General features: G+C 40.3%; 1 protein-coding gene across 1 annotated transcript in view; it reads left to right on the top strand.

Annotated features, from left to right (window-relative positions):
- reln (reelin) overlaps nt 1-16,082 on the top strand; it is a gene marked incomplete in the record, with an annotated part of 128,574 nt that overhangs the window by 78,163 nt on the left and 34,329 nt on the right. The window contains 9 exon segments of the mRNA XM_037683613.1: nt 7,398-7,430; nt 7,563-7,641; nt 7,894-7,990; nt 9,563-9,614; nt 10,470-10,578; nt 10,909-11,149; nt 12,922-13,067; nt 14,677-14,828; nt 14,952-15,064. Coding sequence (XP_037539541.1) covers nt 7,398-7,430; nt 7,563-7,641; nt 7,894-7,990; nt 9,563-9,614; nt 10,470-10,578; nt 10,909-11,149; nt 12,922-13,067; nt 14,677-14,828; nt 14,952-15,064 — 1,022 coding nt within the window.

Below are 16,082 nucleotides of genomic sequence, written 5' to 3' on the forward strand. Positions count from 1 at the left end.
GGGGGGTGGTGGGGGGGGGGGGGGGGGGGGGGGGGGGGGGGGGGGGATGTGTGCGAACTAATCTGTACAGCAGCACTGTGGAATATGCCTGGTCCCAGACAAACTGCTTCCCCTCCCCTCCTGGTGCTCACGGCTCCTTTCTGCTGTGCCAGCACACTTCTTCACCTCATCCTCTCAATCTGACAGCAGTTTTTTTATCCCAGTTTGCTTTGATCTATGCCCTGCAATGAAATGATTGTGTTTCTGCATGTGAATCTGGGATATAGATTTAACTGTATAAGTTTGATTAGGAGATTTACAACTAAATAAAATCCACAGCACAATAGTTTGACACAGGTTAAAACAAGACCTTAAAGTTGTCATATGGCGTAATAGTTTCAGACAACTGAAGATTGAGACAGCAAAAAACTAAAAGTACTTTTCTGCTTGTACACGAGGATAATAAAAGATCCAAAAGCGAAGCAGAAAGAGTGCAGAAACTGAGGAAATATAACAACAGGTCAGAAGACGATTTCGAAGGGTGTGTTAAATCGCAGCGTGTGCCGTCCATCACCTCTATCTCCTGACAGCAGGGCCAGCAATCCCAGCTCTCGATCCAGCATCTTCAGGTTCCCTCATTTCCAGCAGAAGTATAAATCAGATCTTTATGGGCCTGCCCGAGTCTACTGCGCCCCAGATGGATTATTAAAGGTCCATATAACTCAAAGAGGCCACCATTCCCTGAGGGACACCTGATCAAAAGGAGACAGAAGAGGGACCGGTGGCCAAACCCTCTCCCACCTCCTCACCACACACCCAGTCTGCCAACCAGCCTGCCTGCTCTGGCTGAACACCATCCGTCAATGCTCACTGACAAGAAATCTTTAAAACCATGGTCGTCTGTATATCTTCTCCTCAAGAGTCATCGTTGTCCATTTCTTGTCTGTTCTTATAGGCTTCTCTTCCATTCCTCAGTCATTAAAAGTTCTCCTTTTTGCTGTTATCACCCACTGCCTTTAAGTGTTTGTGTGTGTGTGCTCGTGCCTGTGTGTCACAAAAATTACTATTGCTCAAACTATTTTAAAAAGACTGAAATAAACTTGGTGTTGCATTATGTGAGAGTCACTCCCAAAGCCTACTCTGAGCACTAACAGTTTGTGCAATATTGTTGCTTAAAACGTAACTGATGGCATTAAGTGGCAGTACAGTGGGTTAGTGGTTAGCATTGTTGTCTCACAGCAAGAAGATCCTGGGTTTGTCCCAGGTTGAACTTGGGGGTTTTTCTATGTGGAGTTTGCATGTTCTCCTCGTATGTGAGTGGGTTTTTTTACTGGAAGCTTCCTCCCACAGTCCAAAAACTTTCATGTTTATGTTGCCTCCTGGCACAAGCCTTCCTCGAAAAAAAACTTTAGCTATAACTGTTGGAGTCGATTCTGTTTGTCTGCTAGCAAAATAGCTCATGAACCACTGGATAGATTTCAATTAAACTGTCAGGTGACAATTATTAGACATGCTTACAACTAATCACCATTAGCTAGCACAAAAATTGCTCTAACTTAGTCAGTTTTACAGATATTTAGTTAAAATGTGGTGCTTGAGAGTCATGTTTAACACGCCGAACAGCACATGATAGTAGGGATGCACGATATTGGATTTTTGGCTGATATTCGATACGCCAATATGTTAAAATTTATTTGGCCGATAACCGATACTGATACTGGTATTTTATATACTTTCTTTTGTCCGAACATAGCCCTTTTATTTAGGCTTATTTGCTACAAAAAATATGTAACAGCTGTAAGAACTGGTGACATATATTCAGTAACAGCCATATGATATGCATAGCACTTTAACTTATATTAAATTAAAAGTGTTAAATGTTATTTATTAGCATTAGTCACCTGCGATGCTGTCTCACTTGTGGAGGCTTGTTCTGGGTTCCTAGCTGCAGTGTAGGATCCTCTGCACTCCTGTGCATGAAGGACAGCCTTTTTAAGTTCTACATTTTTGTCTATCCATTGTGCCATAAGACTAATCATGCTAATGGGGCTAACATGACATCCAAATGTCTGTGGGAAAACTCACCCAAGTGCTATCAACTAGGGCTTTAACAGACTACTCGAGTAATCTACACATCGATTCCTAGGATAGTATCGACGATTAGCTTCTCAATGATGTCGGAAATGATGGCTTGTAACTCGGGTAAGTTTACATTGGAAAAATATCTCCGACTGGGGACGATGTAGCGAGACTCAATGTAGTCCATAAATTTTCAGAATTCGACATCCTCACCAACGGAAAAAAATAAACTTCCACACCGCCGACATTTTGAATTTTCCTCTCCGCCATGAGATCAGGTAGATGCATGTGTAGATGCATCACGTTGTGCTGCTGCTGCAGGCATCCTTGTTTCTGGGTTGTCATACAAAAACAGGCCTTTTATATCGGTGAGTTATTTTGATGGAATTGACGATGTCCGATTATGAACTTTAACGCTAATATCGGCCGATACTGATACCATGCTGATATTATTGTGCATCCCTACATGATAGCATACAATCTTGCATGAAATCATTTCTACGATTTGATTTATTTTTTTTAACTAAAAACCCTGTCCTTTTTCAAGTTTAGATCATCTTACTGTAAAACTCTGGCATCAAAGGCCATTTCGTCACCCAATGTTAGGCATTTAGTTTGTTTTACTGTATTTTTAGGTACCATTGAGTTTTAGAAGTAGTTGATAGTCTTTTTTCATTACCCTGACCTCTACTCACCGGTGATTATTTTACCAGCAACAATTAAGGCTGTCACAGAGGCCGTGTTTTTGTTGGGCTTAATGAAGCGTTTATAGCCTGACATGAAAGAGGCATCTCATGTTAATCCCTGTAGAGAAAACCAACAACAGCATCCTGTGCCCTGGTGAGTCAATAATTGCAACCACCGGTGGGACGAGAGCAACTTGACTTTAAATGGAGTGCACATCGTTGAGGATGTGAGCCAGACAAAGAGCAAAAGAGCTAACGAGAAGAGCAGTAGAGACTGGGGAGACGGGTACAGTTTGCAGTGAGCAATTCAGGGACAGGAGATTAGAGCTGAAAGAGGGGAAGGAAGATTTAACATGACTTGTGTCTTGTACTCTGCACCGAGACGTCTGAGTCTGAAGCTTATGGTTATTTGTCACACCCCAGTCCTCCTTATGTCCTGAGTCCTGTCCAATTTAAGTCTTGGGCACAGTTTACCGAAAAGTCTCGTGTTTATTTAACTTTTTATTTTTATATATACATTTTGTTCTGTTTTATACATTTTTTTTGCGAGTGTGTGTTCATGAAGGAGTTGGTCAAAAATGGAAGGCAAAATTATCTGTATGTACATGTGTCCCATGTCTGTTTGTGCATTTAAGTCCCGGCCAGGAAGATAGGCATTACAAGTAGAGATGAGCTGCTAATAGAGGGGGCGGTTATTGAAGTGTTTAAGAAAACGAGAGGATTAATCCCAGAGAAATGAGCACCACCGTCTGCTCTCCATGCTCAGGGGGTAGAGGGTGAGGCAGGGGGAGACGGAATGACACAAGGGTTGTGTGATGAAGCAAAGAGAAAGAAAACTGTAAATGAGGCCTTTTTGGAAGCTTGAAGGGATTATCCACCCCCTTCCGGGGCTTTCTCCAGCCAAATGGGCCATCTAGAAAGATTTAGAAAGGCTTGTTGAAGACTGAAGCATGGAAGACTATAGAGACCAGATTTATTAGCCAACCAAGTGTTTGAGTTTGGAATATTTGTCGATTACACCTAAAACAAGTGTTTGTTTTGAACAGGAATCAATGGAGAATTACACATGTTGGGATTTATAGCTGCCCAAAATGTATTCTGAATCAGCAAATACTGCTGGATTACAGGGAAAGAAAGGAAAATGGAGATAGTGTTCTTTGATTGTTCTCATTTTATTGCTGAGCGGCGTTCCAACCATGGAGCTGAACTTCAAGACACAGGCCACTAAAACTTCAACTTCTACAATCAGCATGAAACTTTACCACCACTGCAGGATTTATTACTCCATCCTTAAAGGAAAAATCCAGTGATGAGGAACTCGGGCGACTAATAGTAAGACCAGAGCTCAAATTAGAAACCTGCAGGATCATTATGAAAAGGGAAGGTTCATTTTATAATCCCTCTTTCCTGGATCCAGGCTTTTTTCCATTATAAGGGGCTTTTCTTTAATGTTTTAAAAAGGATTTTAAATAACTAAGAATGAAACGTTGGAATGAGTCCTTGCCATGTTATCTTAATGTGTTTTATCAGATGGGCATACAGAGCTTGAACAGAGACTATAGTTGCAGATTATTCTTCACTTTGAGTCAAAGTAAAGCTGCTTTGAAACAGCCAAGGCACTAAAGGAAGGTAAAGAAAATCATAAGTGTAGAAAAGTAACATGTTTTCTAAGTTCAGTGCCAATTAATTATCTTGCATATAAAAATGATTAAAAAATATAATCATGTAGTCATAAATATGGCGAGTGTAAACTCAAGTAAACAACATATGATGTATTACATAATGTCATGATCTTGGTGTTGGTTTGTGGTTTTGTTTATAGTAATCTTTATTTTACTTTATGTTTCAGAGTTGCATTGGAGTTAGTTTTTACTTCTCATGCATTCCATTCATCACTCCTAAGGTCACTCATAAATTACTCTTTTATTTATTGTTTGTTAGCTCCATACTCATCCTGTAGGATCCTCTCTACAGCTCCTCATCAAACAACAGTTCTCTCTTGGGTTTTGCTTTAATGTAGATTTTAAGTCACTCATTTCTACACAATTTTCTGATCAGACCATTGTAGCACTTTTATTTTGTTTCTTTTTCTGCAAGTCTGTTATAAATTTGTTGCTGTTGTTGAGAAAATTGGTATGTTTCACAACCTCATCTGGGCCCATTGTTGGCTGTTGGACAGATAGCTTCACATCTGACTCAAGAATATTTTGGTATACAGAGGAGCTCTTGACTAAATGGCTGCAAAGTGTCCAGATTTTTTGGCTACTAAATGATTCCAAATCATCAACCCTCTAACACTTCAGTATGAGGTGACTGTGCTGATACATGCTGCATTTGGTTTTCATCAATCATGATTATGTGCATTTATGGTTTCTCCACTTTGATTTTGTCTGTCCAAAGAATTGTTCCAAAAGTTTAGTGGTTTGTTAATAAGCTATTTTGCAAACCTCAGTCATGCTGCTACGTCCTTTTTAAAGAGAAGAGGGTTTTTTTTTCCTGGCTCTCCTCCTGAATAAACCATACTTTAAGTTTTTCAAAGTGTACTGCTGTCATGATCTCTAACACGTAACACACCATCTGAAGCCTAAAAGGATTAACATTTAAAATGGATTTTTATCACATGCCAACAAAAGACACGCGTGTGTGTATTTATTGGTTGTCAGGACCATTTTTCCATTACACACCAAATTGTGAGGACCCACTGATAGGGAGACCAAAGCCGGTCCTGATGTGGTCGAATGCCATTTTTGGATTAGGTGTTAGGTTTAGGACTAAGGTGTGAATTGAGGATGAGTTAGGGTTAGGGTAAGGGTCAGGGTTAGCCTATAGTCTGATTTCAGAATTTTTAAGTAATCATTGACTGCATAATGTATATTCACCAACATGATTCAAACTAGCTGCTACAACTAGCTAAACTTTAAAATCACAACATTGACAATAACTCAAATCTACTAACATTGATAACATTGACTTTGGTATGGTTGTAGCTGAGAGTCATTCACAGCACATAGTCCAAGTGATTCTGGTGAAATGTCATTTTCATGGTCGAATGATGACGTCCCTGATCACGTTTCTCTTATCTAACAAAGTAAAGTCAGGTCTTCTGGATGGATTCTTTTTGTTGAAACGTTTAATCTTTATCCAAAAGACTTTGTCAGTCCGAGGAGCCTCATGAACTCTGTCTTATAAACAGCACCTTCTCATAGTGGATCAAGCAGTTTGATGATGACATCCAGAACTAGCTGTTCACATGATAGACGAAACGCGTTTCAAGAAGAATCCGTCCAGAGGACCTGACATTACTTTGTTAGATTTTTCTACCTGGATTACTGAGCATGCATCAGGATATTTTCTCTTATCCTTTCTGATTTCTTTCCTCTGTAGCATTGTGTTTACACCCAAAGGATCTAGAATAACAAACCGCCAAAGCTTTTGTCGTTTTAGATTTCACCCTTAATGATAATTACTTAATCAACTGTATTCAGTTTGCAGTATCAAAAAACTGTCTTATTATTCCAACAAAATAGTACGTTTCCACGCACCGGTCAGATGTTGAAAGGTCTTCATTTCATTATCTAAGGAATTTTTTGCACAAATCAGGCCTAATGCCGTCCATCACTTTATTCAAAACCTGTCGTGTTTTTATGATTGTTGCTTGTTGGTGTGGTTGGTTCACTTTTACCCTTAGCCATTTTCTCTCAGTCACTCTTGCCTTCAGCTAACCACTCTCACCTGCTTCCCATGTCCCAGCTGTTTCCACTTGTAAATCACTCCTCCCAGTCCACAGCCAACAGGCTCCTGCCTTCTCATCAGTCTATCATACTGGTTGTTGGCTCCTGGTTTTCCTGTGTTTGTGTCATCAAGTCAAGCATCTCACGTTTGTCATATTTGTATTTTGTTGGCTGCCCTGACAGTTGTTTTTTATTATTTTATTTTACTTTTTTTAATAAGAAACATCTTAATTCAGTCCTCTGTACTTCAGTCTGCATTTCTGGATCCTAATCCAAACACCCTGACACTTTGTTTAGTTTCTTGTTTGTCTCTTTCAGTACAAAGAGTCACTCTAACTGCAACTTTTTATGATTTTCTGACACGTAAAGGCTCCACCAAATGCTTTCATTAATTGGGTTAGAAATATTTTAACTGGCATTTCATTCATTAATCTCTAACACTTAATGCGTCATCCTTCTGCCAGCACCTTGTTCACCTTCTGCCTTTTATCGAGGCTCTCGAAACGATTGACAGCTGAATATGTTTGCTTGGCAGCAGACACTGGGCAGGATGGCAGTTATTTGCCAATGAACCATTAATCATACAAACCAAGCCTTTCATTACTGAAAAGAACAACATCAGTAGCTGGGAGACTGCAGCCATGGCCAGCTGGGACATACAGAAAGTTGGTTTTACTCAAATATGTGCACTTTTTACTCCTTAAAACAAAACAATTTACTGTTCAGAACTTCAAACTGACTGAATTCACTGTGTGCTCTGTTCATTTTGTAGATGCAGGTGTAGATTTATGGATTTGGTTTGCACTTTTCTTGCTTTCAATCTGTTGAGAAACAGTAACTGTGCTAGTTAAGCCCAGAAGTGACAGACCTCCCCTTTAAGTACACGATGTTTCTACCATTTATCATAACTTCTGTGTTTCAGCTCCAACTGAGTCCCCGCTGACACCTAATCTGGGTGAGTGAGTATTTGATTGCATGTTTATATTACCTTTAATTTCTTATTGTCGTCACAAAGATATTAATAAAAGAGCAGTAATCAGGTATGCTGTGTTTAACTGTGGGCATTTTGGGGACTGTGTGTTTGCAGTGGAGCTCCATGGGAAACATGCTGTGCTACGAGATGATTTTGACTCCAGCAAGCAAGGAGAGCTGGATCCTAACATATGGTGGGTGGAAAAAGTTACAGCTTCTCGTGTGATCTTAGACAACTTGTGTTTCCTGTGTCTGCTGGACCACAAAGCTGGTGGGACTTGCACCATGGTGGACCTGATATTCAACCTGTTGACAAGATCCTGACCAGTTTGCACAACCAGATACAAACATCTACATTTTAGGGTGCAGCTGCTGTCACTTCAGCACTTTTTTCTTTATGTATATTATGTGCTAACTTCAATCTTTTAACTGTGCTCTGTTGACAGGTCGGAGTGCAGTAACTGTGAAGTTGGAGAGCAGTGTGGCGTCCTGATGCACGGCAGAGCAGTCACTTTCTGTGAGCACTTTGGAGAGCGAGAGCTGGTAACTGCCACGTTTGACCACACTCCAACCACTGTATATTTCATGCCCCATTGACCATAAATCCAAACCAGAACCACATCCACAGTGAATTACAACACACTGATTATGTTTTAAGTATCTCCCTGCTGCAGCTCTTCACTTCATGAGATGTTTGATAATGGTAACAAAATGTGTTTGATCTGGTTTTGTAAGAAAATAAATTTCGAAACAAAATTTATCACACACTGCCATTAATTTTTTATCCACTCTGTTTGTGTCCTCTTTATTTGCAAAGTGGATTTCAAAGTGTTTGTTCCTCTGTCGGAGATTAGAGCCAGCACACAGCAGAGAAGAGTTTATTGCCTCGTGATTCTGCTTCCTTCGGTGATAAGCTGTTGCTTTTGTTTGTTGCTGTTCCAGATGTTTTATGCTGCTGCCTGGCAGCTCTTCTGTCAAAACCCATCAACAATACACAAAAATACACACTAAAAAACACATTCAAACAAAGACTGTCTCAAATACTCCATTTAAAAGACAACTCAGCTTTCATCATTTCACTCAATAAACCGTTGTTTTGATAATATGAAGAGAAAAACTGGAGAAAAAAAAAAAAAAAAATTAATAATTTAACCCCCAAATAAATTTTGTTATTGTAGTTTTCTTCTCTGCAGTACTCACATTAAAATGTGTAACATGTAAACTTAAGACATTTATTTAACTCATGATCTCGCATTACTCAGTTAAACAACATCTTTTGATTTTTTTTTCCTCTTACATTACAAAGAAATCATTTCAACTTCAGTTTGATTAACATGCATTAGTGTGAACATAAAAATTCACCCCAATTTCAGCAGTTTGACCTTTTTAAAGGGAAGTTCTGATCTTTTGAAGTGGGGTTCAGTGGAAAGATTATGAACAATCACCACAGAAATCTGTTTAAATAACCTCGAAACCCAAACCTGCTGTCCATTTAAAGTCTATAAAATACAGTTTGCATTAATCTCTATGAAACCTTTGAGATTTGAGTTGTTTTAAGGCAACAAAAAAATCACTTTGCTCTTGGCTTTGGTTGTTAGCTTGTTAGTCTGGTTACAATAATGCTTTCTCCAAACTGGTTTTGGCATAACAATTATCTACAACAGGTAAGATATTGTTCACAACATTTGCACAAAACCCTATTTCTAGTAATGGGAATAGCAGCTCTTTAGGAGCCATTTCAGAGATGCAAGAGACTGAACTTTTTGTTAGCTGAGCCGAGTGATTCCTCTACCTGCTTCAAAACATCTGAACTTTGCTCAACTCTGCTCTAACACCGGTCTAAACACAGCAGCTTCAGCAAACTGGTACTGATGCATAGTTTGTTAGACACCCTTAATCCTCATCATTGGCTCCAACAATTAGTTCAGATTTGATATGATCATTGTCTTTAGTTAATTAATTTTGAAAACCTGTACGTTTGAATCTAAATTTTACAGACTGTTTTGAATTGTAGCTTTTTCAAGGTAGAAACTAATCACCCTTTTTATGTCTTTCAGCACATTAAATGATATGAATATGTACTGAGACATTAAAAATGTTGTGTTGCCTCCTCAGTCTACCGTACCTCTCAACACCAGCACAGCCTCAGTCCTACAGTTTGCCCTGGGTGAGTATTAAGTCTCTACTGGGCCTGCAACAATGCACTGTACGCAGACAAACTTTGTGATGCACATTTACACATCAAACCTTTATAAATCTTGGTTAGATGTAACTGCATCAAACAGGATAAAGTACCTGTTAGTTTATTTGTGAGTAAATTTGCTCGTGCAAACAATATTTTAGATTTTTTTTCCCTTTACCTGTCACAGTATTGAAGGCTGTGGTTTTAGAGTGTTGTTTTTCTTGTCCATTACATCTGTCCAACAGTCCTCAGGGGACAGAGCACAAAGAAAATAAAAATACACAATGCTGTACCTCATGTTTGAAGGTCATTAATGTGAGTTCAGATAATATGCTGTATAAAAAAGTTTAAAAGAGTTGTGCCATTATGTAGCATCAGGTTAATGCATGCTGCATTCAGTGAGGATGGACTCCACGATCACATGGTTGGGGAAGAAGAGGCGTAAATGTTGGGAGGAGCAAGATATGCCTCCATTAGCAGCCTTTGTCCCAATTCACTCTCATAACATAAGACTACATTTAAAAATAGTTCTAATCTCACAATCTTCATAGTGCACAATACTGGTGTGTGGGCAGAGCTGTTGTTTAGGCCTCAGTCTGTCTCTTCACCATTAGCTCCATCATGACATCATTTACAATTTAATAATCTTGGATACTGTGAGTTGGAGGAATCAGCCCAACTAAAAAATACAGAGGATTGTTGTTCTGTGAATAAAATCAGTTGATAAAACAAGGAAACTTTTCATCACTTGAGCAAGTTGGTTCATTGTGTAGCTGTTCTCTCTACAGAGGACACTTATTGATCAAATGTGTCTACCCTTTGTGTTTCCATGCTCCCCAGGCTCGGGCTCCTGCCGGTTCAGTTACTCAGACCCCAGTATCACGGTGTCGTACAGCCTGGGTGGCAACGCCAACACCTCAGATGACTGGATCACACTGGAAAAGATCAGGTCTCTCTCTTGCTCTTTCTCTCCTTGCTTTCTCCTCATCCATCCCACGGTCCTTCCATCTGTTACAAACACCCGCCCTCCCTTTTTCCTCTTCACACCTCCCCCTCTTAATTTGTCATTTCTCTCCTGTTTGTGTCTCGATGCTCCACCTGTTTTTATTCCCTCGTTCCTGGTCTGAGTTTTGTCAGTATTCAAATCAACATGGTATAATGGCACAGGTCTAAATGGAAGGGCTTGTTTGTAAAAAAAAAAAAAAAAAAGAAACACCTGATGTTCACAAGGAGTTATTTTACTCATTTATATTCATTGATGCATGTGTTGTTGTTTCAGAGCTCCTACCAACAGCAGCACAGTTGTCCACCTGCTGCCTCTTTCACATTCCTCCAAAGGTGATGCAGTTCGACTTCGCTGGTCTCAGGAGACCCCCCGTGGACCTGAAGGCTATGAGTCTTGCTGGGGTTTGGACAATGTGCTGCTGGTCAACTCTGCTCACAAAGCCCCGCTGATGGAGGACAACTTGGATCCTCCAGACACAGCTAACTGGCTCTTCTTCCCTGGAGCAACGATCAAGGTGGACGAGTAAACCAGCAAACGATCACACGAATATTACACATTAACATACAGTATTTTCCCCCATAAATGTCGCTCCGTCCTGTAAGTCTCATCAGTCCAAATATGTCCAATAAAGGGGGAAAATCCATAAATACTTCATATACGTTGCATCTATTATGCCTCATCGCTGACAACCCGGAAATATGGGCCGGTGTTGTGCCAAAAATCGATTGGCTGCCAAGTGGCAGCCGTGGGAGCGTGCATGGGATGACTTTAACAAGAATTTAACAAGATTAACACTTAAAAACAATTATTTGTTTGCCCGAAATTATAGTAAAGGTGTGTCTCAATCTAACGTTTGCTTAATAAAAGGACTTTAACAGTCAAATCAGCTGTATTTCAAAAGTATTCGCTGCTTCGGTGCTCCAGGAGTGCACAGACAGAGAGGAAAAAGGAAGGAGGAACACTGTGCATTTCTTCGAAATTTAACAAGATAATCACCTAAAAACAATTGTTTGTTTGTTCATCATTATAGCAAAGGCGTGTCTGAGTTGAACTTTTACTTAATAAATGCACTTTAATGATCAAATTGGCAGCATTTCGCTGTGGCAGTGCAGCGAAATGAAGCTGGTTTGACGGTTGCTCCAAGCAGCGAGCAGAACGAAGGTGGGAGTCTATGCAAGCCTATTGTGTCATTAATAGCTGGTGAAGATTCTCAGTCATCCAGGACATAAACAAGTTCAAGACAAAAACAAGAAAGTATAAAGTAAAGTATAATAAATAAAGTCCAATTGTTTTTGTTCTGTAACTTTTTTGAATTTGCAATTAATAGCCACTTTTACCTATTAGATGATACAACGGCATGCCTTACAACTCTGGTGCCATCTAATGGCAGAAAAATGGTAGTGTTCAATTTTTTCAAAATTAATGAAAACGGTCATATCTTAGCCAAAAGTTGGTTTATAGATATGGGAAAAATCCATAAATATGTCACTTCAGTGTATAAGTCACAGGGCAATCATGCAAAAAACATGACTTATAGGGCGAAAAATACGGCACATGCTAACTGGAGAAAAGTAGAAAGTCCAGTGCCCATATCTGGGTGCAACAGCCACTCTTTTAAAAGAATATAAAAGCAGAATGCAGTCGATCTGCACATAGCTGAAATTCAATAATGGCAATAAAAAACAAATTGCATATTTTGAATCTGCTGCCAGGAGGATCAAAGCAAAAATGTGTCGTAAGACTAAAAAATTCACGTATCTGGAACTTTTTGCAGCAGATAAAATAACAAGACAGGAAGAGGGATCTGAGTGACCTTTCAGAGAGGAGAGACAACACTGCAAGGAAAACAGTTCACCAGAAATCTTTGTAAACCATGACAATTGGAAAACATTATGGATGATTAGGAATAATATTAAATGATTCAGAAAATTCACATACATTTTTGTGCTGCAGAGACAGGTAATTTCTCTTTAAAAATCAAAAACTGGTCCTCTCAGAACCCAAACATGCGGAATGTTAACAGAAAAGATGATGCAAGACAGCTGTAAAGATGCTCTAGTTCCAGCTTAAAAAGTTAAAAATGAAAAGACATTTTTCTCAACTAACAACATTCAAGCTTCTCTGTTGATCCATTTAATATGTCATTGGTGCCATAGCTGATTAAAGTGTTGAAATAATGTGAAACTCATTGCATTCTGGTTTTAAATTTATTTTATTAAACATCTCAACATCTTTTTAAAGGTTGCTAATAAGAAATTTGTTTTTCCGTGTATTTCCTTTGAGCAGCATGCCTGTCAGTCTGAAGGCAATGCTCTGTATTTCCATGGTGCTGATGGAGAAGGCCAGAGCTTTGCCTCCACCAGAGACATCGATCTGCACCGAGAGGAAGGAAGGAGCTACTGGGAGGAAGACTTTGAGAGTCCACCTTTAAAGTAAGTTGAAGTCGTAATCTATCTCTCTCTGGCTGTAAAGTGGAACAGGTAACAGGAAGGATCGTGTTATAGCCGAGCACTGAAATGTAAACATTCACATGATTCTACACCTGTCACTTATCATATGTCTGCTAATGAAACATGCAGCGCTGCGTAAGTCAGGCGTGGGGACTCACACAGGTGAACACCATACCTCCGACTGCTACAGAGATGGAAGTCCATCTGTTCAGCGCACGCACACACATACACACTGGACAGCAAAAAGCTAAGAAGCGCTGTCTGAGGCATTGCATGAGACAGAAAGATAAAAGGAGAGAGATGATGGATGGTATCACTGCCAGAGAGTAATTAACAGGCTTCGTGCACCACGTCTGTCAGTGTGCTTTTCCAATAATGTGAAGGACATCAAACGGAAGCAGGTCTCTGCAGCAGCCACACGCCCTCACTTCTACCCAACATGCTGCTCTGCAGGTAACCCTCCACCAGACAACAGGGACTGACACGTGTTGAAGTAGAAGGGGAAGGTGTCGTGGTGTGGTGGTACGCTTCACTAAAAGTCGGTAAACTCAACTGTTGCTGTGATGGGACACAAAACAAAACAAAGGAAAGGAAATTCCTGTCTGCAGCTGACCTTTGGATGACGGCTCAGACATGGAGGAGCTGAGGGCCGGAGGTTATTCTATAAAACTAACTTGTCCGGTCCAGAGCAGGTCAGGGTTTCACACGGATGAGAGCACTGATAACAGTGTCATCTTGTACTTGCATGTTGTGTGAATGTTGGACTGCTCTCCAAAGCTTTGTAAATAAATCTGATGAACTTAACAGTGGTCTGTTTGGGAATCTCCTTTTTTTCCACGACACAAGTATCTCTACCAAATATTTCACAAAGTTTCTTTGTTTACCAGCAAGTCAGGATTTCTGTCCTCACTTTAGTAAATATCCAGACAGAGATGCCGTGCAGTGCAGTAATCTGTTTATTTTGGGTCATTAGGGATGTGGTGTGATTGATTTCAAATGGTAGTAACCATAGCCCTTCAGTTTTCCAACAGGTTTAGATTTTTATTATGTTTTATCCTTTCCAAGTTGTATTTTTTTTCTCTAAACTTTATGCAAAGTACAACTAAATTAAATATTTTTTAAGGCTTTGAACCATGTATCTGTAGTCGGGTCACAGAGAAACGCATTAGCCTTAATATTATGTTATAATATTATATATGGGGGAGTGGTGGCGCAAAGGTCAGAGAAGATGGGCCTGTGATCGGAAGGTAGCCGGTTCGACTCCCTGGACCGACATCAAAATGCTGGTGGAAAAGGTGAAGCACCCACACCAGCCTCCACCCTCATTTGCCCACTCTGGGCCCTTGAGCAAGACCCTTAACCCCCACCATCTGCTCCCAAAAAACAGGTCCCTCTTGAAAATGAGTCCTCGTGACTCACTGAGACTACCTGTATGAATAAAGGTTAAATTAAAACAAAATTAGTTGTAATTATTTTACATAGCTTTGTTTATAAATGCTGACAAAATTCATTATTTAATTGAGAGTTTTTCTTTATAACTCATATTTAATTCACAAAACCAGCTCTGCTTGTGCTCGTGTGTTTTGCTCAGCTGGGACGTAGAGGGAGCTGTGTACGGGACAAAGTGTGGAGAGATTGAGTCAGGTGCAGCACTCGTATTTGAACGGGAGGGTCGGAGGAGGGTGTGCACCCCCTACCTTGACACCACATCCTATGGAAACCTCCGCTTCTACTTTACAATGGGTAAAAACATCTTGGGTCTTTAATTTTGAGACGTATGTATGTATGATAATCTTGCTCTTTTTACAAGCGTGTAAACGCAGTTAGGTGCGTTTTTTTTTTTTTTTTTTTTTTTTTGTGCAGGAGGTGGTGACTGTGATCCAGGAGAATCACACGAGAACGATGTGATCCTGTTTGGAAGGTCCGAGGGCAAGAGGGAACGTCTAGTGCTGGACACTCTTCCATACATGTCTTACAGGGTGAGACATATTCACAGCAGATAAATCAAATGAAAATCAAATCGATTGATATTGATTATAAGAACTGTTCCTTCTTTGTGGTTTTCAAGGCACTTATACTTAATATGTTAACTTATTTACATTTATTGTCTGAATTGTTTTGTTAGGGCCAAAACTGTTAACAGTTAAATTAGTAGCATCTGTTCTGGGTCAAGCAGATTAAATACAGTAGTCCCTCACTACTTCACACTTTGTTTATCGTGGACTTCCTCTGTTGCGGTTTTTCAAAATAAGATTGGACATGACACACAATTGGCTGACTGATGGATGAGCCGCACGATCGGCATGAAATTATTATTTAAAATACATTATTTGAAATTATTTAGCATCTGCTGCCCCTTTATGCAGCCCACACTGCAAGATAAACTTCCTGCTGCAGCTGATCTCTGTGCATGATCAGCTGTTCACCGTGCAGAGCGGAGAAGTGGGCGTGGCCAAGAGCACTTGCACGTGGCAAAGAGCATACGAGGCAGAGTGCTGAAATCATGACACTCTGTGCTCTTTTAGAGCGTTTAGAGTTTAGAAACATCGTTTAGAATATCGCAAGAGTGTGGGAAGGGTTTAAAACACCTTTATATATATATATATATATATATATTACTACAGGGGCAGCACGGTGGCGCAACTGGTAGAGCTGCTGCCTCTCAACGAGCAGGTCCCTGGTTCAAACCCCGGTCCAGGGGCCTTTCTGGGTGGAGTTTGCATGTTCTCTCCGTGCATGCGTGGGTTTTCTCCGGGTACGCCGGTTTCCTCCCACAGACCAAAAACATGCATGTTAGGCTGATTGGTAACTCTAAATTGTCTCTAGGTGTGAGTGAGAGAGTGAATGGTTGTTTGTCTCGTTTGTCTCTATGTGTCCCTGTGATGGACTTGCGACCCGTCCAGGGTGTCCCCCGCCCCTCGCACAGTGATTGCTGGACATGGGCACCAGCGACCCCCATGACCCAAAATGGAATAAACGGGTAAAGATAATGGATGG

Source organism: Nematolebias whitei, chromosome 10, assembly GCF_014905685.2.
Source record: "Nematolebias whitei isolate Nwh7 chromosome 10, NemWhi1, whole genome shotgun sequence".
NCBI lineage: Eukaryota > Metazoa > Chordata > Actinopteri > Cyprinodontiformes > Rivulidae > Nematolebias > Nematolebias whitei.